Below are 25468 nucleotides of genomic sequence, written 5' to 3' on the forward strand. Positions count from 1 at the left end.
TGCGTCCCGCAGCAGGAAGCTGAGCTGTGCCAGCCTCTGGGGGCGCCTCTCCCCCTCCCCAAGCTCGGGGGTAGTGGACGAGTTAGCACCCGAGATTACGCGCAGGCCCTGGGCTCCCCCGCCCCCCAGAATACCCTGCGCAGTGGGGAGGTGCCTCGGCCCTCTCCGACCATCCCGCAAAAGAGCACCCCAACCCTCGCCTGCCCGAGGATGCGGAAGCCGGTGTCAATCGTGTGAGCTCAAGAAAACAAGGACCGAGGGTAGCTTCTAGGTCCCGAGTAATCTACTAAAAAGCCTTGCCTTCTCCGCAAAACCAAACTCCGTTCAGAGCAGTCTCTGGGGGCGCAGATGACTGGGATCTACAATCTAGCGCTGGCCTTGGGAAGCCCCCAAACCTGAGAAGCACCCTTCTGTGCAGGTGCTTTTACCTTTTGGCTTCCAGGTGTATAAAAGGCACTGTCGGGGAAAAGAAACCCTATTTGGAGTTCGAAGCTTGGATGGTGAGGTCGGGACTGACGCCAGTCTCTCCCTTCTGCCACCAGGTGGCGCCAGAGGCACGTCGCTTCTGCTCACCCGCAGGGCCTGGGGACAGTGCTACCAAGTCTCTGGGCCCTGGATCCCTTCTCAGCCCCTTGTACCTCGAATCTCGACCCAGAGGAAAACCCACATTTACACATCCCCTCCACCCTGTTCCCAGGAAATGTCAAGTCCTTTGAAATGAGGCTAGGCGCTAAGTAACCAAGTTGCGGGGGGGGGGGGGGCGCAGTTTTAGGTTATTTGTAATGGGTTGGCAGAAGTTGTTTTTTTCTCCGCCCCCGCCTCCTTCCTTGAGCAAAGGCATTAAACTCGTCCTTGAACGGAAATCTGAGAAGGAAACCATAAGGTATTTTAGGCAAGAATAAAAGAGCATCTGCTAAGGTGTCTGGAAATGGGACGGTGGGTGAGGCAAGAAACACACCAGGGTGTGAATATAGCCAAGTACTCCATTTATTAACAAAATAAGTCTTACCAAGGGAGAGCTCTATTCATCCCCAACAGGCCCCGCAGCCCCGCGAGGCTGCCGAAGACCAGGAGGGAGGGAGGGTGTTGGGAGAAGACCCAGGGGGCGAGTCTTCAATCCCAATGACTGAGGGAGCCCACGGCAACTGTGGGGACTCTGTTGGGTAAGGCGTGGGAAGGGGCGGGGACCGCTATGATCCCCGTGCTCCCTGACTCCCCCACCTTCCCCCCCAACAGCTAACAAGTTTGTATCACCAGCTCGATATTACCACGGGTCTGCTTTGGAAGGATCTAGCAAGAATCACTGACCCAGCCCCTACCACCAGGACAGGGGCCGATGACCGAGAGAAAAACAGTGACTAGAAAAGCACTTCGCAAACTCTAAAGAGCAAAGTTTCATGCCAGCAGGGCCTTCTAAGGACTTTTTCTTGAGTAAGATGAGTCCTTGCAAGGTCCCCCACCAGCAGGCAGTGTGACCACTGGTGTTTGGAGACAGCAAGGGTCTGGAAGTGGGAAGGCTCTGTAGAAGGCCTCTAGGGCCACTGACTCTTGCTCAGAGCAAGACAGGGGAGCCAGACTCTAATTGGGGGTGGTGGTGGGGAGGTTGCAGCTCAGGAATCCTGCGGGGAGAAAGTGGGCGGGGAGGAGTCACAGAGCTGAGTTCCGGGTCTACAAGGGTGCAAGACTTCCAGCTCCCAAGGCCGCTCCCTGCACCCCCAAATGCCTTACAAAAAATATCTCCTCTCTGTTACTTGTACAAAGGAAAAAAACAAAACAAAACAAACAAAAAACCAACAACAGAACCGCTAATGGACGGAAACAAGAAGGAATGAAGGGGAAAGAGAAGCAGGAAATGTAGTTGGAACGGTTAAGAAGCATGCAAGAATTCCCCAGGAAGGGAAAACAAAAAGAACCCCACTCTCCCTCCTCCCCCGAAAACCAAACCAATCAAAAAACAAACAAACAAACAAAACAGGCAAAAGGAAAAAAAAAATAAAACTTACATCTAAGAAAAAGAAAAGCAGAAAATAAAGGAAGAGGGGCGGGGGAACCTGTAGTTACTCGTGTAATTAATATTATTATTTAGAGGGAAACAGACTTTTTGCATACCATTGACTCGTGTGGGCCGTTAATGCACTTATATTCCCAGCTTGTAAGCTAACATTATAGTAAATAAATACACAGTCCGGTGGGGAAGAGGGTCTGGGGGGGGGATCCAGCAAGGATAAGCAGTGGCGGAGGCTGCAGCGGGAGTAGGGGGGGAGGGGAGGTGGGGGAGGGAGGGGAGGCTGGGGAGAGAGGCAGGGCTGTAGTTACTGGTATCCGAGAGCGGAGGCTGAGGCCAGTCTCTGTCCGTACAGCGCGTACGGTGAGTAGTAGGGTCCGGCTGTGGGAAGGGACGGCACGGCCAGGCCCCCAGCTGTGGATAAGTGGCTCTTGCCGTAGGGGTGGTACCGGCTTAGCCCCAAAGTGTGTGGACTCCGCAAAGACAGCGACCCGGGGCTGCCGGGGGCGGTGGGCGGGGGGAGGTGCAGATGGCAGGAGGCGGCGGCCGCAGCCGCCGCAGCGGCGCTGCCCAGGCCTGAGGCCCCAGGGTAGGCGGCCAGAAGTTTCTCCGCGCCGGGCAAGGCCGTGTGGGTCCGTAGGTGGCTGAGCAGCTCCTCCGAGGTGGCGAAGCGCTTGTCGCACGGCCCGCTGGCCGCCACCCAGTTGCAGCTGTGCGGCAGCGGTTCGTTCTGCAGCATGAAGCCGTAGGTGTAGAGCGGGTGGCCGGGGAGCGCAGCCTGGGCGGCGCTGGACGAGAGCGCGGCGGGCTGTAGCGGGTGCCCGGGGTACACCAACGGATAGCCCCCAGCTTTAAGACCGGGCCCGGCCGGGTCGTGTGCGCTGCAGGTGGAGCAGCTGGAGCCTCCAAGGTGTGAGGCGCCGTGGTAGCCTCCCAGGCAGTAGGGGTCTCGGCATAATCCCTGTAGGAAGGAGGGCGGGGAGGCCCCGGTGAGCGGGCTGGAGCTGGGGGGCTTGCCCGGCGGCAGGCCCAGGCCCCCCGATAGCTGGCCTCCCACGAGGCCGGACTTGCTGGGATCCAGGCCAGGCACGAACTGAGACGGGTAGCCGGCGTAGGCGCCCACGATGGAGCCGTGGTAGCCGATGCTGGAGGGTGGCAGCGGGAACACCGAGTGGCCCGGCTTATAGGGCGACACCGGCGCCACGTGGCCGGCCCCCACCAACGCGGAGGGCGGCTCCGACTTGCGCCCGGAGGCCCCGGCCTCCGTGCCGCTGCCGCTGTGCCCGCCCGGCTCCCCACCGTTGCCGCGGCTCACGGCCGCAGGCTCCGGGCTGGGCTTGGGCTCCTGGTCTTTCTTGTCCAGCTCCCCGCTGCCGCCTGCGCCGCCGTTCTTGCAGTCAGAGTGGTGCGGGGAGCCGCCCCGAGAGCCACCAGGGGAGGATGAGGACGAGGACGCGGAGACCGGCGCTCCATGCGGGGGGAAGGGCGTGCAGGCGGCGCTTGGGACCCTGAAGCCCGCCTTGTCTCCTGGGGACAAGGAGGAGGAGGAGGAGGTGGAGGACACGGAGGAGGAGCCGCTGTCTTTGCGGGAGTCGCCGCCTCCGGAGCCCTTGGAGTAGGGCTTGAAGCTGGACTTGTCCTCGGCCGGGGAGTCCCCCAGCTGCTTGAGAGCCGCAGAAGCGGAGGCGGCGCCGGAGGCGGAGCGGCTGGGGTCCTTCTCTGCTCCCAGCCCGTTGGCCGCCGCTACCGAGTTGAGCTTAGACGAGGGCGGCGGGTCCGGCTTGCCGATCTGCGAGCAAGTCTGGGCCAGCAACGCCAAAGGACTCTTCTTGGCGTCCAGCTGTGGGAGACAGCGGCAAGGGGAGGGAGAAGGGGGGTGAGACGAGAAACCGCTCGGGAGAGTGAACAAGTGGGGTGCCTGGGAAGCTGGGGGGGGGGGCGAGGGGAGCCGACGAGGCGGCGGGACGAGGCGAGAAGACCTTGGGGACAGGGTCTGGAGAGCGAGGGCGGGGCTGCTGGGCGGAACTGCGCTAACCCTGCCGGCCGGTGAGATCCCTCGCTCTCGGTGTCCCCGGAGTGCGCCACCGGTCCCGGGAAAAGAGCAGTGCAAGTAGTCTACCAAAGGTGACTTCTCTGGAGTCAGGGCTGAGGGAGGGCCTGTAACTCGCCCCCTGCCCTCGAATCTCCCCCTAGTCTATGCCCAGGGAAAAACTTATTGCTTCAGTTTGGGTAACTTCGCTTAGGACGGGTTTCAGGCGGTGGCGCCGCGGGGTAGAAGCCGGGAAAAGCGCGTTCTGAAGCTAGGGCTGCCGTTGGCGCTCTCTTGGTAGCCCCTCCCTCCCGGGGAGGGCACCCAGGGAAGTGGGAGGAAGAAAGACCTGGGATCGGGAGTGCCGGGGCGTAGTGCGCTCTAACCGGATGGGACAGAGGCGGAGCAGGACCGGGCCGATCCGGCTTCAAAGAGAACAAACCCGGGTAGAGAGAGGTGGGCGGGAGAGGCCCAGGAGAGATCTTCTCCGGCCTGGAAACTGGGTGGCGAGGAAAAGTAAAAGACCCAGTGGAGACTCCAAGAGCAAACCCAATCCGGGAGAAAACATGTAGCTCCGAAAGGCGAGTGTGGAAGGGGAACCTTTCCGGAAAAGCCCAGGGAGAACCGTGTGGGCTCTGATCCCTCTGTTCTCCGTCCCTTCTCACACCGTCCGCCAGTGTGGCCGGACCTGAGCGTCGCACCGAGCCCCAGGGCGCAGGGAGCAGGGCCGTGGGCCCGGCAGTGGTGGGCGGAATGGGGCCGGCGCTGGACTGGCAGCGACCAGTCGACTGACCTCAATGGGGCTGACGGGAGTGGAGGACAGCGGCTGCAGGTACTCCGGATGCAGGAGGTGGCCGGTGTGCGCGCTCAGCATCTTCAGGACCCTGATGGGGAGCCGGTTTGCCTGGCGCAGGGGGTCCGCCGGGGGCAAGAGAGACACCGCCGCCGGCACCGCCGGCCTCTTCCCGCCTCCGCCGCTACCGCTGCCGCTGCTTTCGGGTGTCCTTGGGTTAGATCCAGCGGGCGAATCGCTCATTTGGAGGAGGCAGCGCCACTGGGGGGGCGGGGAGGGAGGGGGAGCACCGGGGAGGCGAGCTCCCGCGGCGGGTGGGCTCGCTCCGCAGCGCCAAGCGCGGTGCAGCAGCCGCTGCGCCTCCACCCCTCCTCCACCGACGCCACCGCCGCCGCTGCAGCCGCCGCCGCCGCCGCTATTCCCGGCGAGCAACACAAAAACCTTCGCCTTCCGCGAGCCGCACGTCAAATAGCCGCGATCGGCAGCCACACTTCAAAGGGATCGCCGCGGCCGCCCAATCGCAGCTCTCGCCGGGACCCCGGGGCGGGGAGAGCGGCGGGCGGAGGCCGGCGCCGCCGGTGGGCGGGGAGAGCCTTAAAGGGGCCTCGCCTGCGCGCGCCTCTCCCGCCTCGGCCTTTACCACTCTCCGCACTCCTCCCCTCCCCCCAACTGGGCCACCCCTACCCTGGGGTCCCGGAGAGCAGGGGACTTCTCCGTGACCCCAAGGTCTGCGCCCTGTCTTTCGCTAGCTTCCCTATCGCTCTGTTCTCTCTCCCTTCGCACCGCGGGGAGTTGGTGCTGGCGGGGGCAGTCACCCTCAGGCCGTGTGTGTTTGGGGTGGGGTGGACTGGGGTGGGGGTGGGGTAGGAGCTCCCGGCGTTGGCTCTCTTACAGTCAGGTCCAAGCCTCTCCCCGAGGCGGCCTGGGGGCGGGCCGTGCCTCGGGAACCCAGCTCTGCTGCGGCCCTGCTCAGGCTCTGCTCAGGCTCAGCTCCGGCTCCGCTCCGGTCCAGCTCTCTTCCCCTAATTGGCTTCTCCCGGGTGGGCTCATTTGGAAGCGCTCGAGACCCGGAGGCAGCAGCGGTTCTCGGGATGCGGGGTAAAGCGCTCCAATAACTTTGAGCCAGTCCTGTCCGAAGCCTGCAAGTTTGAGGACTCCCTTAGGGGGTGAAATGATTGCGATAAGGCGCTGTTCCCTAGGTTGTGCGCGCCGCCGGCGCACAGATTTATAGGTTCGATGTTTTTGAGTGTGTTTTCAGGTTTCTTACAATGTCCTGCTTAGAGGCATAAAATTCTCTCACGGCACAGAGCCTTGCTGCTATTTGGGGGTTGGGGGAATCTAAGTGCTGCACCCGGATACAAACTCTAGAGATGCGTCCCCCACATGTTTTCTTCTCTCGGGGCTGGGGAGGGGGTAAATTTCCCAGGGAAATTTCGGAGTTAAAAACTTTGTATTAAAAATAACAGTATTCTCCTCTACTCCACCTCCTTCCCCTGGTGCCTTTCTAATAAAGTTTGCATTGCCAGCCTCGCACCGGGCAGAGATTTTACATAGACCTAATCTCGACATCATTAAGGTTCCCTGCCTGCGGATCAGAAGGTGAACCTGGGTCTTTGTGCTCTGGCCTCCGGGGAGACCACTTCGCCGTGCTCTCAGCGACCAGTGGAGGCGCGCTGGTGTCACTGCCTCGCTTGGAGTACCACTTTCCCAGCTCGAATCCATCACTCCGATTGTCAGGCCTGTCACTCGGGGCATATTGCTCCAGGACTACCCGTCCCTGACTCTGCTGCTCGTTGATCAACGCCCTGCGATCACATGAGAACCAAGACGGGGATAGATGATTTCAAAGGGGTCCTTCCAACAGAATGAAACAACTGTCATGGAAATAACAAATAGCAATCACGAACCTTTATCATGTTCCGTAAAGGAGGCAGCAGGCACCACTCCCAGGCCCTATCCGTCATACGCTCAACTGAATGTACTCCCTGGATGCGTCTGTTTTTTAGACAGTATGCATAGACCTCTAAAAAATTACACAGGCTTTCCCTACCCTAACTTTCATCCTGGTAAAATTAGGTTACAATGAATGCCAGGGGATGTCCTGACTGGGTGATGTATTCCATATTGCAGCAAGAGGGGTACCAGAAGGAGGGGGGGCCCACTTATTTCATTGTGGTTGTCCTTATTCCCCACCCCCCATCTCTTCTCGTGCCAGCTTCTGAGTACTCTAACGTCCCTGCCACTGCCAACACCAATTTTAAATGTCCATTGCAGGGCTGCTTCAGTCTTAGAGGTCATTTGGCCTTTGGGAGACTGCTCTGCAGAGAGAGGAAGTGAGAATGGAAGAGGGTGGGCCTTTGTAGGCATTTAGAGGAGGAACTGGGAAGAGGGGCACCCTTGGAGACAGGAAGAGATGAAAGACCCCTTCTTGATGATTGTAACCAGCTCAGCTGTGAGTGCCAGCCAAGAACTCCTGCTAGGGCCCAAGCAGATGTGTGTTGGGAGTGATTAATGGAGAATCAGTTGGGTACAAAGGGGAGAGGAGACAGACAAAGGCATTTAGGAGTTTGGAAGGACTAGAGGGGCAGGAGGCAGCAGGAATGGGGTGAAGAATGGAGGGTGATAAAATATTTACTCTCTATTTGGAGAGGAAAAGAGAAGAAGAGGCCTAGGAATGAACGAAAGGAAGGGAGGAAGGAGGAGGTGGGGATGGGAAGGCCAGGCTCAGGATGGAGGGTGAGGAGTCAGCTCAGGTAGTCACATGTTGTCCTTAGAAATCCTCACTCCCTTAGCTCACAGCTGATCACTAGGAAGAGGAGGTGTCAAACAGCACTGAGGTGGAGACCAGGCCTGCTGCCCCTTCCCGGAAAGTGCTAGCAAGGGAGTAGAGCCACCCTTCCCTTTGGGGTGCTGGTGAGGGCAGCAGGGCCCCTTTGGCTGGACCCATCCAGTCACCTTAGGTGGGAAAATGGAAAACCATACTTAGCCAGGCCAGAGGCCTAATTAAGAGACACTAGATGGTTATTACAACCAGTCCCCCCCCCCTTTTTTATAGCCAAACCTGAGGCATATGGAAGTTCACAGGCTAGGGGTCGAATCAGAGCTGCAGCTGCCTACTTAACGCCACAGCTGCAGTAACACAGAATCTGAGAACCATCTGTGACCTGCACCACAGCTCAAGGCAACACCAGATCCTTAACCCACTGAGCAAGGCCAGGGATCAAACCTGCATCCTCATGGATACTAGTCAGGTGGATTACTGCTGAGCCACGACAGGAACTCCCTACAACCAGTACTTGACATCCACTTAGCTGAAATGCTGACCCCTGCATAGTCCTAAGTGGGGCTCTAGTGACCTAAAGCAAGGACTGTGTCCAAAGGAGTGGCTTGTCACCTGCAAGAGAATCAGGCTAAGTTTTTACTTGGGTTGACTTTATTGAGGGTAATGGGGTGTGGTTGAGAAGGCCATGCAAGAAGACACTGTCGTACAGGACACAAGCCACCCCCTTGCAGAAAAGTTGCAGTTCTGTGGCTAAGGGGCCTTTTCCCCTTCTCTCCAGGCCCTTCCTAGGTTGCCCTGGGAGGGATGGCACCAGGACCACAGGACAGGGGCCAGCACTGTGTGAGGACTCCCCCTGCCAATGTGGTCAGGAATTACAACCTGGTGTGTCAGGCTCTTGATAAGTTTTAGTTACTGTTGTTATCTTTTCCATTTACAGCTGGAGAGGTTAGTTAGTCACTTACCCAAAGGCAAGTGACCAGTGAGCAGCAGAGCTCTCACTTGGAGTCAGGTCTCAGTGAGCCAGGCCTCTGAGCCACAATGCCGTGGTGGGTCCCGGGCAGGAAAACCTCTGGAAACTTGGGTTTCCTCATGTATAAAACCTGAGAGTGGCCACCTCAGAGTCAGGGAGCCCCAAACAGAAAATGCATGTCACACATCTAGTGCTGGGCACCAAGAAAGTCTCAGGTAAATGAGGGCTGTGTTCAACAGCATCATTTGCCTCTGTGGGGCCATTGCTCTGGAGAACATTCCAGCCTGCACACCTATATCCGGCAGAGGCTCCCACCACCAGGGAAGCCACCAGAACACCCAAGCCACCCCAGAATCCTACCAAATCAGAGCTCTTTCTCCCCCAGCTTCCAGCCAAATGCACCTTAAAAAAAAAAAAAAAGCCTCTTAGAAGCCATCAAGAAAATCCTTGAGGAAATTCTGAATATTTATAGGTATTTTCCACGACTTCAATTTACATAAAACTCACTTCCCAGGGGGAAAAAAACAAAACAAAACAAAACAAAACCCCAAAAATGCCTGAGTCAGGTTGGGAGAAGAGATGGCAGATTTTGCTGTGCGGGGTTAATGCGGAGTTTTCAGTCCGCGCCAAGGCGGAATTGCCTGAACGATCGCCTCTCTGCATAACACTCAAACCCTAATGGCAACAACATGAAATAATATCTCACTGGGTAACTATTTACATTTTTTTTTTTTTTAACACAAGCTGTAAGAACTCTGAAAAGTCTGCCTCATCGAGGACTTGGTTTTGCTCCCCGGGCGCTTAATATCTTTCAGCGGCTGGCAATTACAGCCTTGGCTGGGAGCCCTGGTTTAGCGCACTGCATTCAGGGCACCCGGAGCCCTTCCTCTGTCTACCCATCTCCAGCTTCTGACGCAGCCCCAGGGGCACAAGAAGGCCAGAGGGGTCAAGGAACAGTGGGAGCAAACTGGCAAAGCAAGAAGGACCAGCCAGCCACGGGGGAAGCACACTCCAGCAGCCCCCTCTCCGGTTTTCTCATGGCTCCGATTATGTTCTATTATTATACTCCTCACGGGGCATCTGCCGTTATTTATTGACTTGTCCATTCTCCTGCTGGACTGGGAAGGCTTAAGTATCAGCCTCATCCTCTTTGTATTCTTATTGCCTGGCTGGATGTTTAAGCCATCATCACAGCAGTCAACAGTGAGAGCCAAGCGCTGTTGGAAGCACTTTGCAGGAGTTATCTCATTTAATCATCACAGAAGCCCTAGGAGGTGGGTCCTGTTGTTACCCCTCCTCACATAGGAGGAAGTGGAGGCCCGGAGAGGTTTACTAACCTGCCCTAAGTCCCAGCTGATAAGAAGTGGTGGGTACGGATCCCCACAGTCTGAATGCCGGAAGTGCCCAGTGAAAGTTTGTTGATGAATAGATAAGAATTTTACATACGAGGGCTCTTCATTTCTATCTACTCTCAGTGGATTAGTAAAAAGGTGGATGACTTTGTAATTTTCAGAACATCAGCTGTATGAGCCCTTTAAAGCATCTTTTCCCCCAAAACGTATTTGTGCTCATCACCTCGCAACAATTTTCTGAGTTATTTCAGGCAGGTGTTTTCATCCCTTTTGACAGATAAAGACCTGGGCTCTGAGAGCTTCTGGGGGAGTCTGAAGTCACACAGCAACCCTGGAGCAAGGCAAGAAGAGACCCTCCTCTCTCCCTGGCTCTCCTGGCTGGGAGGGAACTCCTTTTGATCAAAGAAGGAGGAATTAACTACTTTTCCTCCCTCTTGAGTTCCCTTTGGAGAAGTGGTGGGAAGAAATGGACAAAGGAAATGTAGACTGAAGCTTATCTTCCAGCCACGTGTTTGATCCCAGTCCTTGAGCTGGCTACTTTGAAGAAGTGGTTTCGTTTATCTCCTATCAGCCCTCGGGGAGATAGGCAGGGCTGGGGGTGGGGGAGGATGGGAATAGGTGTGCCTTTGAAGTTTCCCCCCTCCATCTGCCCCACCCCTGGCAGCAACCTTAGCCCTGGGCAGTCACCCCTGACTACTTTGTTCCTTTGGGCCTTCAAGATTCCTCTTTTAAGTTACAAATCCTGCTGGAAGGGATCATACTTTAGTCGTCAGCCAACGTCTCAACTGTGATTGGCAGTGAAGGTTCTACCCCAGGTAATCAGAGCATTTATGGAGACTTAACTGTGTGTCAGACCGGCTGAGCTCCTTACCTGTACTAACTCATTACAAACTGATGAGGCAGGGACTACTACTGAGCCTGTTATAGTTGCAGCGTTGAGGTCCAGAGAGGTTAAGTAAATGGGCCAAGTTACACAGCTGGAAATTGGTAGAACTAGGATTTGAGTCCAGGGAGCCTGTTTCCAGAGCCAGTTTACCGAGGGCAGGACCAAGGGAGAGGAAGGCCCAGAGCAGGTAGAATGGAAAGCAAATGACTTCAACCATTTCCTGGAGTGCTGGGGTTGTCGTGACCATGATTTTCTTCCTGTCGCCAGGAGTGAGAATATGGTAGAGAGGAAACTGAAGCAGAGAAGGAAGTGAGGCAAAAGCTCATTTCATTGATTGAACTGGATTGACTGAATTCATTCAATTGCCGTTTCTTGGTCACTTGGTAGGAACAGGCCCAAGGTGATCCCAGGGCAAGTAAGGACCAGAGCAAGCTGGCAGGTCCAGGCCACCTCCCTGCACACAGTCCCAGTTCCTAAAAGTCAAGACAGCCCTTTCCTTCTGGCATCTGTGGGCTTCTTTTGCAGAATAGAAGAAAAAGTCAGAGGAGTTCCCGCTGTGGTGCGGCGGGTTAAGAATCCAACTACATGGACTTGGGTTGCTGCAGAGGTGGGGGTCCAATCCCTGGCCAGCATGGTGGGTTAAAAGGATCCAGCCTGCCACAGCTGTGGCTCCACTTCAGTCCCTGGCTGGGGAATTTCCATATGCCATGGATGTGGCCATTACATTAATAAATAAATAAACAAATCCCCCAACAACAACAAAAGGTCAGGATGCTCTAACTTTTTTTTTCCTTTTTGGTTGTGCCCTTGGCATGTGGAAGATCCTGGGCCAGGTTTTGAACACGAACCACTGCAGTGACAATTGCTGGATCCTTAACCGGTAGGCCATCAGGGAACTCCCTCTAACTTAAATCCCTCTCATTACCCTGTAGTTTAGTTGCCTACTGTTCTTTTTTTATTTCTCTTTTTTTTTTAATCAAAAAAAAATTTTTTTTTGTCTTTTGTCCTTTTGGTGCCCCAACCTCAGCATATGGAGGTTCCCAGGCTAGGGGTCTAATCAGGGCTGTTGCTGCCGGCCTACACCACAGCCACAGCAACGCCAGATCCGAGCCGGGTCTGTGACCTACACCACAGCTCACGGCAACACTGGATCCAACAACGAACCCACTGAGCGAGGCCAGGGATCGAACCTGCAACCTCATGGTTCCTAGTCGGATTCATTTCTGCTGAGCCATGACGGGAACTCCCTATTTCTTATTTTTATTTATTATGTTAAAAACTGAGGTAGAGTTGACTTATTATATTAGTTTCAGGTACAACATAGTCATCCAAAATTTTTATACATTATACTCCATTTAAAGTTGTTATAAAGGAGCTCACGTTGTGGCTCGGCAGGTTAAGAACCTGACGCAGTGTCTATGTGGATTCAGGTTCAATCACTGCCCTGGCTCAGTGGGTTAAGGATCCAGTGTTACTGTAAGCTGTAGCATAGGTTGCAGATGTGGCTTGGATCTGGCATTGCTGTGGCTATGGTATAGGCCTGCAGCTGCAGCTCTGATTTGATGCCTAGCCTGGGAATTACTATATGCTGCAGTGGCTGTAAAAAGAAAAAAACAAAAAAAATTTTAAAAATATTGGCTAGGGAGTTCCCATCGTGGCGCAGCAGAAATGAATCTGACTAGGAGCCTTGAGGTTGCGGGTTTGATCACTGGCTTTGCTCAGTGGGTTAAGGATCCCGTGTTGCCTTGAGCTGTGGTGTAGGTCACAGACTTGGCTCAGATCTTGCGTTGCCGTGGCTGTGGTGTAGGTCGGCAGCTATAGCTCCAATTGGACCCCTAGCCTGGGAACCTCCACATGCCACGGTGCAGCTCTAAAGAGCAAAAAAAAAAAAAAAAAAGAAAAAGAAAAAAAGAAAAAATTGGCTATATTCCCTGTGCTGTACAATATCTCCTTGTAATTAATTTATTTCATCCACAGTTGTTTGTACCAGCTGCCCACTGTTCTTAAGTGACTTTGCTCCAAGTTAATTCTGATTCCACTACATTTACTGAGCACCTCCGGATGCCAGTATGAATCATTCTAGATGATGTGTTCATGTACCATCTCTCATTTGGATCCAAGAGCAGAACAGAGGCCCCTGAAAAGGAAGTGGGGACCAGGCCTACCCAGATATCCTGCCAACATGCTCTGAGCATTCCCAAGCTGGAACCACTGCCCTCCCAGGAGATCGTGATGGCAAACTGTGAGCATCTCAGTTGCCCAGGGCGGGTGTCACACCTGCTTCTGACCCCTGGGCCTCAGTCATGAAGGTGATGATGTTTCTATGACTCCCCCCACCCCCCACCAGATAAGCCTCTAAACTTGCTGTTTTCTAGGCTGGGCTCACAACTAGCTGGGTTGTGCAGCTCCAAATTCATTTCAACAAATATGATTAGAGAAAATGGGAGAGCTGCTCAGGCAGTGGCTCAATTACCACTGGTTGTATTTGATGAAACCAAATTCCAAGATGTCAGAACAATTTCGAGGAGTGTTTATTTCCGTGGCCCTCTGCCAGCCTCTGCTCAGAGAAGGAAACCAGAGAGGCGGAGTCCCAACCAAAGGGAGAGCTGGGAGTATCCAAGTATAGTGGTCCATTCAGAGTGGGGATGTGCATAATAAGCCCCCTTTAAAAGTGATTTAGGAGTTCCCTGGTGGCTGAGCAAGTTAAAGACCCGGTGTTACACTGCTGTGGCGTCAATTCAATCCCTGGCCCTGGAACTTCTGTATGCTGCAGGCATGGCCCCCCAAAAAGTGATTTAAATTATTATTATTATTTTTTTAATGCACTATTTATTAATGGTGAAGTGTATGTCCATGATGCCGAATTCCCAAGCTATGTACAGTGAAAAAAGCCTCCCTCTAGTATGTATATTAGCAAATACGTAGATTCTCTTTCCCTTTTATACACAAATGGCAACATACTTCACAGTTTTCTGCACCTGCTTTTTTTTTTTGTAAATTTTATGGCTGAACCCATGGCATATGGAAAGTTCCAGGCCAGGGATCAAATCCAAGCTGCAGCAGTGACAATGCTGGATCCCCTAACCCACTGTGCCAGGCTGGGGATTAAACCCGAATCTCTGCAGTGACCCAGGCTTCTGCAGTTGGATTCTTAACTCATTGCAGCACAGTGGGAACTCCTGCACTTGCTTTTTTTTTTTTTTTTAATTAATATATTTTGGGGATTGCATCACGGGGTATTTATTTACTTTTTTCAGTTTCATGGCATTGTTAGATGGATGTGCTACAAGTTAATTTGACTAGTTCCCTGCTGGTGGATATTTAGGTGTTTTTTCTAGTTTTTGCTCCTGCAGTGAATAACCATATATATATGTATGTATATGTGTGTATGTATATATATAATATCATTGTTTTTTTCTTTTTAATGATTTTGATTTTTTCCATTATAGTTGGTTTACAGTGTTCTGTCGATTTCTACTGTATAGCAAAGTGACCCAGTCACACACATATATATATATACACATTCTTTTTCTCACATTATCCCACATCATGTTCCATCATAAGTGACTAGATATAGTTCTCTGTGTTGTATGTACACATATGATGAATGTCATTTTCCGTGTGTGCTAGTAAAATGTAGGGTGACTTCTTGGAGTAGAGTTGCTGGGTCAAAAGCCATGTGCATTCAAAACAAGCCCCTTTTAAGAAAGTAGGTAGGATCGCCTTGGAGTGAGTTGGAAGCTGAGCTGGGGGACTCAGGCAAGAAAGCAAAGGACATACCTCTAAAACTTCTCGTTACATTCATTTGGGAAATTATATCTTTTTTTTTTTAATTTTTTTTTTATTTTTTTAGGGCTGCACCTGGAGCATATGGAAGTTCCCAGGCTAGGTGTCTAATTGGAGCTACAGCTGCCGGCCTATACCACAACCACAGCAACACCAGATTCCGAGCTGCTTCTGAGACCTACACCACAGCTCGTGGCAATGACACATCCATAACCCACTGAGTGAGGCCAGGGATCGAACCTGCGTCCTCATGGTTATTGGATTCGTTACCGCTGAGCCACAATGGGAACTCCTCATTTGGGGAATTTTAAAGGCTCATTAAGAAAAAGTTCCATTTCCGACTTTGGATTTAGAAAAACGTGCATGCTTCTCCTGCTTTTCTCCTCTTCCTCTCCCCACCTTCTCCCTCATTTAGTTGGAGAAGAAGGAGGAGAGGAATAATTAGGTCTAGCCTAAAAGAATCCATGATATGGACAAATATACATTATTTATTTTAATTTTTTTGGCCACACCCACAGGATGTGGAAATTCCCAGACCAGGGATCCAACGAGAGCCAGAGCAGTGATGACACTGGATCCTTAACCCCTAGGCCACCAGGAAACTCTCAAATACACATTTTTTTTTTTTTTTGGTTTCTTTTTATGACCACACCTGTGGAACATGGAAGCTTCCAGGCTAGGATTCCCATTGGAGCTGCAGCTATGGCTGCAGGCCTGGGCCACAGCCACAGCAATGCCAGATCCGAGCTGCATCTGCAACCCACACTGCAGCTTGCAGCAACTCTGGATTCTTCACCCACTGAGTGAGACCAGGGATTGAACCTGACTCCTCATAGATGCTAGACAGGTTCTTAACCCACTCAGCCACAATGGGAACTCCTCGAAGCCCACTCTTTGACCTTGACCTTGTGATACTGGGAGGAACCATCGGGACTGGGACGAGTGTTGATGAACTTGTGGAATCAGGATAGTGGTACATTCCAGGCTGTCTAAAGCAGAATTCCAGCATCGTGAAGACCTTTTTCAGGCATCCTGAGGGCCCCTTCCACCTTCCTCATCTCCCAAGCCTGTCCTTATACAGCTAATGGAATCTTTTCTGCCAGGCTCTCTTTGTTTTTCTCATTAATTTCCTTGAATAATTCAATCAATGAACAAATGATAACAACAATAATAACAACAAAAACAACCCAAATAGTGCACACCAGAAATGCTCTGGTAGTTAAAAAACACCGAGGAAACTGTGTTCTTTTCCTCAGGATGTTTATTCCTGTTCCGCATCAGGCCCTTGGTGAATTTTTCCTCACTGCAGTCAAAAATGCATGATGACAATCTTATTTATGACAGGAGACACGTTTTTGTTTTAAAACAACTGACAGAGCTGCAAGATGGGAAACGACAAGAAAGTGCGATTTTGGGGTGGGGGGAGTAGGGGAGGGGCTAGGGTGCTGGCAAAGGAGAATAGCATTTTTCTTATTAAAAGTTGAAATCCAGGGGGTTCCTGCTGTGGTGCAGGTGGTTAGGAATCCAAGTTCAGTTGCTGGGGTTGCTGCAGAGGTTCTGGTTCCATCTCTAGCCCGGCACAGTTGGGTTAAGGATCTGGAATTACTGCAGCTATGACTCAGATTTAATCCTTGGCCCAGGAACTTCCATAAGCAGAGGGTGAGGCCATAAAAAAAAAAAAAAAAAAAAGGAGTTGGAATCCATCCTTTATTTCTGGAGCAAGGAAAGAAACATATCTGGGAAGAAACCTGGAGTAGAGACATGGCATAATGATAGTACTCTAAGGTCTGGTCAAGGGGGTTTGGGCTTCAACTACTTCCAACTGGGCTTTCTCAGAAGGGACCATATGGAAGTTCCCTTGTGGTTCAGTGGGTTAAGGATCCTGCATTGTCATTGCTGTGGCTCGGGTCAATGCTATGGCTTGGGTTTGATCCCTGGCCTGGGAACTTCCACATGCCATGGGCCTGGCCAAAAAAAAAAAAAAAAGAATTATTAAAAGCAACACAAGGGACCATGTTCGTGAAGGTGCAGAGGCAGTGTGAAGCGAGGAAAAAGGTGAACTTGGCTCCCTAACCCATCTGCCCCTGGCTGAGGTCTTTGCTCTGCTCAGCAGGCATCTGTGGGCCCTAGAGACCCACCCTTGACTTGAGCTTCCCAGTCCAGGCAGAGAATTAAAGTTGGATCCCCTGGGAGTGGCCAGAGAACCAGAAAGCTTGTGCAGGTGGCTCATTCCCTGTGGGTTTAGGGAAGAGAAATAAATTGTTCTCACCTGTGTTTTCAGAGCAGGCTCTTTCCTGTGGCCAACCACTGGAAGTCGTAATCTTCCTCTTAGAGCTGTGCCCGCCTAAATGTCTGGAGGGAAAATAATACAGAATGAGTGCTTACTGGGGGTGGAGAAACAAGAGAGCAAAAATTAGGAATGATCCAGAAAGTAGGGGAAAGGAAGAATTTGGAAAAGAAAGAAGCTATTGTTTCCACCGTAAGAGTGAATGTTTAAAATGTCTCTCATGGAGTTCCCGTCATGGCGCAGTGGTTAACGAATCCGACTAGGAACCATGAGGTTGCGGGTTCAGTCCCTGCCCTTGCTCAGTGGGTTAACGATCCGGCGTTGCCGTGAGCTGTGGTGTAGGTTGCAGACGCGGCTCGGATCCCGCGTTACTGTGGCTCTGGCGTAGGCCGGTGGCTACAGCTCCGATTCAACCCCTAGCCTGGGATCCTCCATATGTCGCGGGAGCGGCCCAAGAAATAGCAACAATAACAACAACAACACAAAAGACAAAAAAAAAAAAAAAGTCTCTCATATGGAGTTCCCACCAGGGCACAGTGGGTTAAGAGTCCCACTGCAGTGGCTTGGGTCACTGTGGAGGTGGAGGTTCGATCCCTGGCCCTGTGCAGTAGGTTAAAGTATCTAGCATTGCTGCAGCTGTGGTATAGGTTGCAGCTGTGGCTTGGATTCAGTCCCTGGCCCAGAGAACTTCCATATGCTGCTGGTGTGGCCATAAAAAAAATTTTTTTTGGAGGAAGGAGAAAGGGGGCGAAGGAGTGATAAATTAGGAGTTTGGGATTAGCAGATACAAACAACTGTATGTAAATAGGTGGGAGTTCCCTGATGGTCTAGAGGTTAAAGGATCTGGCGTTGTCTCTCTTTAGAGGCTTGGGTCACTGCTGTGGTGCAGGTTTGATCCCTGGCCTGGCAACTTCTACATGCCTCAAGTGTGGCCAAAATAGATAAACAAAAAGGTCCTACTGTATAGCACAGGGAGCCATATTCAATATCCTGTAATAAACCATAATGGAAGAGAAAAAAAAAGTCTCTGGATATGGTGACAGGACAGGTGGAAAAGGAATTAGAGCATTCCTGGCACATCGTTTTAGAAAGTTTGTACGTGTGTGTGTGTATGTGTGTGTGTGTGTGTGTGTGGTTTGAGTGTCCTACATGTGATGGAAAAGATTGATCAGAAGCAGCTAATTCCACCAAAAAATTATTGACTGTTTCTCTCCTTGGTTTGTAGACATGATTATGTTGACATGGGATCCATCAGACCACTGAATTAATTCAACCAACTGGTCTTTTCTGATATTGGCAGGGATACAGCCCTGGGTGACAAAGGCAGCCAGCTCTGTACCCTGGAACCTGCCCATGCTCAGTGGCAGGGCTGGGCTGCCTTCAACCCTTCAGCTCAGACCTGGACAGGATGGCTGCTTAAAGCATTTGGTCCGCTTCCTCCTTAGGGACACTCATTCAGACCTTAGAACCACCGCCTCCCTCCGCCTCAAGCACCCTGCAAGCAAAGCAGGATATTGGTTTCTTAAACCCCAGTATATTTTGCCAAATAAGAAAGCCTTACTACCCCTCCCTCCCATACTCCCAATGAATTGGATTACTTAAAGCATCTTTTCGGAGATGTCAGCAGTTTAATAGAGGCAATAAGTCAGGGCTGCCCTTGTGTTTTATTTTTCTGCCAGTATTTAGTTAATTAAAGAATGCAAATTAAAACACCTTAATTTATATAATATCAATACCAACGCCTTAAAACATTTGGCATAACTGCTCTGGCACGTCCCTTACATAAACTCTTCAGAGCAGGGCTAATAAAAATGAAAAGGGTTGTAAATCAACTTTAATTTATTCATCTTTTGTTTGGTACGAAAGCATATGCCAAAATCAAGTTATTTATGAGCACGTCATAACAATAGGTATTTTTGTTGGTTGCCAATGACAAAAAAGGTTTTTTTTTTTTTTCCGAGATGTGTGTTTTAATTTCGAAATGCCTCCGGATGCTTCTGATTTCTGGGCTCTGATCTCTCACATTTATATTTTTCCATCCAGAAAAAAAAAAATAGGTTCAGAAATTGAAAAGCACCTCAAGCCCAACCACATGGCGACATCTGCTCAGAAAGGCACCTGCATCCATCTGTGTGTAGACAGACATGTACACCGTGTGGTCCGTGAATTGTGACTCTCAGGTGAGATAAAAGGTTGCTGATTTATATCCGATTTCTTAAATATTCCATTAAGAGGATTATCTCTCAGGAGGCTGGGATAGAGATGGCATCGGAAGGGATTTGGTGTGCGGCTGCTGTTTCGGAAGACTTCGAGATGAACTGCATGGACATGAGTGAATAGCTGAACTTCATCTTCATCTTTCCCCTCCTTTGCTGCTATATCTTTCTTTGTCTGGAGGATCCCAGCCCAGAGCACATTTCAGTCCATCCTAGAGGAAGACCAGCAGGCTTGGTTCAGGGATACTGAGGGATGATGTGTGCTCTCTGGGTTCTGTGGCAAAGCTCCCTAATGCAAGTGTCCTATTTATTTATTCATCTCTCTTGCTCTCGCTCTCTCTCTCTCTCTTTTTTTTTTTTTAATTTGGCCTAACATGCAGAAGTTCCCGGGCCAAGGACTGAACCTGCTGCACAGCAGTGACCTGAGCCTCAGCAGTGACCATGCTGGATCTTCAACCTGCTAGGCCATCAGGGGACTCAGCAACTGTCCTTTTTAAGCTCCTGTATTCGCCCGGCTCTCAGCTCCACTCTTTTTTGGTTTTTGTCTTTTTAGGGCTTCATCTGCGGCAAATGGAAGTTCCTAGGCTAGGGGTCGAATTGCAGCTGCAGCTGAGGGCCTATGCCACAGGCACAGCAATGCCAGATCTGAGCCCCATCTTTGACTACACCACAGCTCATGACAACGCTGGATCCTTAACCCACTGAGCGAGGCCAGGGGTCGAACCCATAGATCCTTATATGTAAGGGTTTGTAACCTGCTGAGCCACAACATGAACTCCTCAGTTCCACTCTTTTCTCAGGTATCAGGGCATGTGGGAGAGTTGAAAGAAGTTCTAGAAAAACTCTCTCCATCCTGAAAAACCCAAATGAATTCACAGATCCCACCCTCTAGCCAGCTTGTGGCTTCCGGGCTTGGGAGGGAAGAGCTGAGTAACATATTATGCCCCATTTTAGTCATTATCTGCTAATGTGGGCCTGACAAGCTTGAAGAGGAGGTAGGATACTGGGGTTCCTCACCTGGGGGGACATGATGCAGAAGTGGGACGTGGTATCTTTCTGTGATCTTGATGGCTAGGGGTCCTGGGCTGCCCTTAGGGTTGTGGGAGACTATTACAAAACCCCAAAGAACATATGTCTAAAGTCTCTCTTTTCAATGCTAAAAACAATACACCTTTGGCCTTGGTTGCACTGGAGCTAGTGGGATGCCCTCCTTTGCTGAAGACTCATTGCAATAGTGAGCTAGAGACTCACACTGTTTCAAGGAGATGTTGCTTTTTTTTTTTCAGGGGAAGGGTAGTACAAAGAAGAGCCAGAGAAGGTCTTAGATAAGTTAACTACCCTCCCCCAGGCCCTCCCAAAGTCCCCACTGCCCCTCCAACCCATAGCGCTTCACGAGGTCATGGAAAAGAGTCTGGTGGAGCAGACAATCTAGCTTGAGGGGCAAGTTGCACTTTCTGCCTCTCTGGATGACACCAGCATCACTGTCGCTCTGTGGACGGAGGGTAGTGGAGGGAGGGTGGTGGACTATTTCTCAACGTGTCGGCACCGAGCCTATACGTGATGGTGGGCTTTCTCGCTCACCCTTTTTCTTGCTATGTGTTATCTTGAAAAGCTAATTTTTTTCTCCTTTTTTTGTGGGGGGGGACCTGCATCACATGGAAGTTCCCAGGCTAGGGGTGAATCGGAGCTGCAGCCGCCAGATCCAAGCCACGTCTGCGACCTACACCACAGCTCACGGCAACGCCAGATCATTAGTCCACTGAGCAAGGACAGTGATGGAACCCGCATCATCCTTGTGGATACTAGTTGGGTTCGTAACCTGATGAGCCAAAAGTGGGACTCCTTGAAAAGCTAATTTTTTTTTTTTTAAGGGCTGCACCCGTAGCATATGGAGGTTCTCAGGCTAGGGGTCTAATCGGAGCTGTAGCCGCCGGCCTGAGCCACTGCCACAGCAATGAGGGATCCAAGCTGCGTCTACGACCTACACCACAACTCACAGCAACACCATATCTTTAACCCACTGATTGGGGCCAGGGATCAAACCCACAACCTCATGGTTCCTAGTTGGATTCGTTTCCACTGCACCATCAAGGGAACTCCAAAAAGTAATTTTTACCTTTATACTTATTTGGACCCCTTCTGCCTCTGGAGAAAAGATCTGAGGTCCCTGACAATTCAAAATGCAGATACAGTCAAACCTGAAGCCATTAGCTGAAAAGTAACGAGATCAGAGCCAAGGACAAAGGAGGAAGGGGGAGGAAGGAGCATAATTAATTACACCAGAGGGGGAAAAAACCTTAGATTAGGAAAGCTAATGCAATTGAGAACAAAACTCAGCTCTGAACTCCCTGGCAGCTTGGTGGGTGGCTGCCAGCTCTTGTAATAACTGTGGATTATTGCACCTCAAGGGCAGGTTGAAATGCCTGCTGGGCTAGTGCATCTCTCGGAATCTCTGTTTCCTCATCTGTAAAATGAGGATTAACTCACCCATCCTGGGGTTCTTTCGAGATGCAATTTAACAACCAGGACAGTAGCTTACATGGCACAGACAGTGCACAATCTCTCTTCTAAGTCTTTTGCACAGACTTAGTTCATCAATTCTAAGATGCATTTGTTTTTTGCATTTTTCACATCTCCGACATTGAATTTTTTTAAAGCATTGTGTCATAGATTATTTCACAGCATTTTTTCTTTCTTTGTTGGACCTGAAGTAATGGCTTAATGTAGATTATTAGATGAAATGTGTAACTAACTCATTCAATCCTCACAGTAACTTTATGAGGTAGTTACATTTTTTTGGTCCCATTTTACAGATGAGGCAGCTGAGGCAATACAATGTTTAAAAGGCTTATCCAAGGGCCACTGATGTCAAGCAGTGGAGCTGGGAATGTGTCCTAGGTGGTTTTTTTTTTTTTTTTTTTTTCTGTTTTAGGGCCGCATCTGTGGAAAATCCCTGGGTTAGGGGTCAAACTGGAGCTGCAGCTGCTGGCCTACCTATGCCACAGCCAAGGCAATGCTGGATCCAAGCCGCATCTGTGATCTACACTGCAGTTAGTGGCAATGCTGGATCCTTAACCCACTGAGCAAGCCCAGGGATTGAACTTGCATCCTCATGGACACTAGTTGTGTTCTTAATCTGCTGAGCCACAACAGGAACTCGTGTCCTAGGCTGCGTGACTCCACTGCCACATTATTGTCTTTCATCAAATATTTCAGCAACAATCATTTCAACAAAAATTTCACCGTTATGTATTGGAAATTTACTTATCTGTTCCCTCTTAATAGCTATGTTTTCCAAATGTTCTGCTGTTTTATTAAGTAATGGTTATAGCAATATTATTATTACACATGTATCTTCACAAGTATTCCTCACACACCTGTTTATTGTCATTTGTCTTTCTTTGCGAAATCTGGAAAGGAAATTATGTAGTCAGATTTATCCAACTTTTCCTTTATGACTTCTGATTTTTATGCTTAGAAAAGTCTCCACTCTGAAATTATAGAATAAAATAATTCACCCTTGAAAAAAAATTTCACACTTTATAAAACTACTGTATGATCTGGCAATTCCACTCCTGGGTATATATATCCAAAGAAAATGAAAACACTAATTTGAAAAGGTACATGCACCCTAATATTCATAGAAGTACTATGCACTTTAGCTAAGATGTGAAAGCAATCTAAGTGTCCATTGACAAATGAAGGGATAAAGGAGATGTGAGATATATATATATATATATAGACACACACAATGGAATACTACTAAGCCATAAAAAATAATGAAAACTTTGCAATTTGCAACAATGTGAATGGACTTAGAGGGTATCATGTTTAGTGAAATAAGTCAGAGAAAGACAAATGCTGTATGTTATGTATATGTGAAATTTTAAAAATAAAGTGAATATAACAAAATGGAAACAGACTCACAGATAAAGAGAACAAACTAGTAGTTACCAGTGGGGAGCGGGGTGGTGGGATGGACAAGCTAGGGATAGGGAATTCAGAGGTACAAACCAGAGTTCCCATCTTGGCGTAGTGGTAACAAACTCTACTAGGACCCATGAGGACTTGGGTTGCATCCCTGGCCTTGCTCAGTGGGTTAAGGATCCAGCATTGCTGTGAGCTGTGGTGTAGGTTGCAGACATGGCTTGGCTCCTACCTTGCTGTGGCTGTGGTGTAGGATGGCAGCTGTGGCTCCGAAGACCCCTAGCCTGAGAACCTCCATATGCCACGGGTGTGGCCCTAAAAAAAGACAAAAAAAAAAAAAAAAAAGAAAGGTACACACTACTATGTATAACATAAATAAGCTACAAGGATATATTGTATAGAACAGGGACTATGGCTAATATTTTATAATAACTTTAAATGGAGTATAATCTATAAAAATATTGAATCACTATGTTTACACCTGAAACTAATATAATACTGTAAATCAACTACAATAAAAAATTTTCATATTGGTCACTGGGGATAGAAGATGAAAAGACATGTGCTTGCCTGTGGACTCCAGTGAGGGCACCAATATGTAAACACGTCACTCTGTCTTGGGACATTAAGTGGCATCAGTGGAAATACATCCAAGGCATAGGGGCAGAGAATGGAGGGATGCTTAGCTGCTTGAAAGCTTCTGCCCTGGGGCTCAGCTCTGTAGTAGAAGCTACTGCTCCAGCAGGTCAGGAGAGACACATGTTTTCTTGGCTCTGAGAAGAGTCTGTTGGGTGGACCTTCGAATGATGGGCAGAGAGCCAAAGGCACAGGCACTTCACCTGTGGTCAGTTTGTATGTGGACATTTCATGTGTGGAGCCCTGGGGGTGGCAGATCTTTAGGGACCATCATGCTCTCAAGAAAGGCTTGGGAGTGACTTTGGGGGCAGAGACAAAGGGAGAGGTGTGGCCTCTCAACACTAGGGCTGGAGGCTCTGTCTCTGGACACCCCAACCTGGATGGTGGGGAGTTGGGGGAGGATCTGAAAAAGGGGGGAAAAAAAGACAAAGAGAGAGAAAGAGGAAGGAACCACCCGTTTGGAGTAAGAAAATGTAGCTTTCGGAGGAATGGGACAATAGTGCCTGGGCCTAAGTGAGGTGCAGGAAGGGAAAGGCTTGGAGGGAGAATACCTGAGTTTGATTTTGCCTTAGGAACATGTTATCCTTTGAGCCTCAATTTTATCATCTGTCTAATGGTTTTAAGGACACTGCACTTACTACCTCACATGGTGGTTAAAAGACCAATTAAGATAACACATGTGGGAGTTCCCGTTGTGGCTCAGCGGGCAACAAACCTGATCAGTATCCATGAAGGATGAGGGTTTAATCCCTGGCCTCTCTCAGTGGGTTAAGGATCTGGCGTTGCTGTGAGCTGTAGCGTAGGTTGCAGATGCGGCTTGAATTACACGTTGCTGCGGCTGTGGCGCAGGCTGGCAGCTGTAGTTCTGATTCAACCCCTAACCTGGGAACCTCCATATTTCACGGGTGTGGCTCTAAAAAGCCAAAAAAAAAAAAAAAAAAAAAGTATGTGTGTGTATGTGAGAGAGAGAGAGAGAGGGAGAAAGAGAGAGGAGAAAGTACTTTCTGAATTCAGCAATGCTTTACCGAAGTGAGTTATTGTATCTTTCTAGAGAAGTACTTGCTCTTTCACTCCTGGCTATATGATCTTGGACAAGTTACTACAGGGGTTAAAACCTAGGGAACACAGCTTCCCACAGTCACTAAACCAGCTTGACTTAGAACTTGAAGCTCTTCCAGGCTGGAGGCAGGGGATGTCTCACTGACCTCTGACCTAGTAAGAAAGCTTGAGGATCCCTTATGGAGTTCAGGCACTCTGCCCCTGGGATGGGGAGGAGGTTCTAGCCTTTACCTCTCATTGTCCCCACTCCTCGGACCCAGCCTGGCTGCAGCAAGTGACTTGATACAGGGAGAGAGCTTTGGGCATATCTTCTAAGAATAAGGAAAGTTCATCTGCCAATACACCAAGACTTAACACAACACAACAAACAGACAAAACCCGGTTGTGGCTCAAGGGGTTAAGAACCCAACTAGTACCCATGAGTACAAGTTGAGTACTAGAGTACTCAACTCTAGTACTAGATCTGGCATTGCTGTGGCGGTGGCGAAGGCCCGCAGCTCCAGCTCTGATTCTACCCCTAGCCTGGGAACCTCCATACGCAGCAGGTGTGGCTCTTAAAAAACAAAACAAAGCAAACAAACAAACCAAAAAAAACCCCAAAGCAAATCCACTCAGACAGAACTTCCCTGATAAAGACTAATTTCTAAAATTTCAAGTAGAAGAAAGCCTCTATTGTTAAAGCCTCTGCTGGACCAAATAAGAATAGGATGGAAATCCCACTGGACCCTAGTCCCTGCCCT

At 50.1% G+C, this 25468-nt stretch overlaps 1 protein-coding gene and 1 long non-coding RNA gene across 2 annotated transcripts in view; one reads left to right on the forward strand and one right to left on the reverse strand.

The window, feature by feature from the left end:
- Positions 1-25468, forward strand: part of LOC146395873 (uncharacterized) — a 979457-nt gene that overhangs the window by 351224 nt on the left and 602765 nt on the right. The window lies entirely within an intron of this gene.
- Positions 966-5301, reverse strand: ZNF703 (zinc finger protein 703). The gene is made up of 2 exons (XM_003133370.6): positions 4828-5301; positions 966-3845 (listed from the first exon to the last, which is right to left on the reverse strand). Exons 1-2 carry the CDS (start codon positions 5068-5070, stop codon positions 2313-2315), a joined length of 1776 nt encoding a protein of 591 aa, XP_003133418.2. The 5' UTR covers positions 5071-5301; the 3' UTR covers positions 966-2312.

Source organism: Sus scrofa, chromosome 15 (genome assembly GCF_054392235.1).
Source record: "Sus scrofa isolate SSC_HxYL_T2T_F1_AM1 chromosome 15, Sscrofa_HxYL_maternal_Yorkshire_Landrace_v2.0, whole genome shotgun sequence".
NCBI classification, from domain to species: domain Eukaryota; kingdom Metazoa; phylum Chordata; class Mammalia; order Artiodactyla; family Suidae; genus Sus; species Sus scrofa.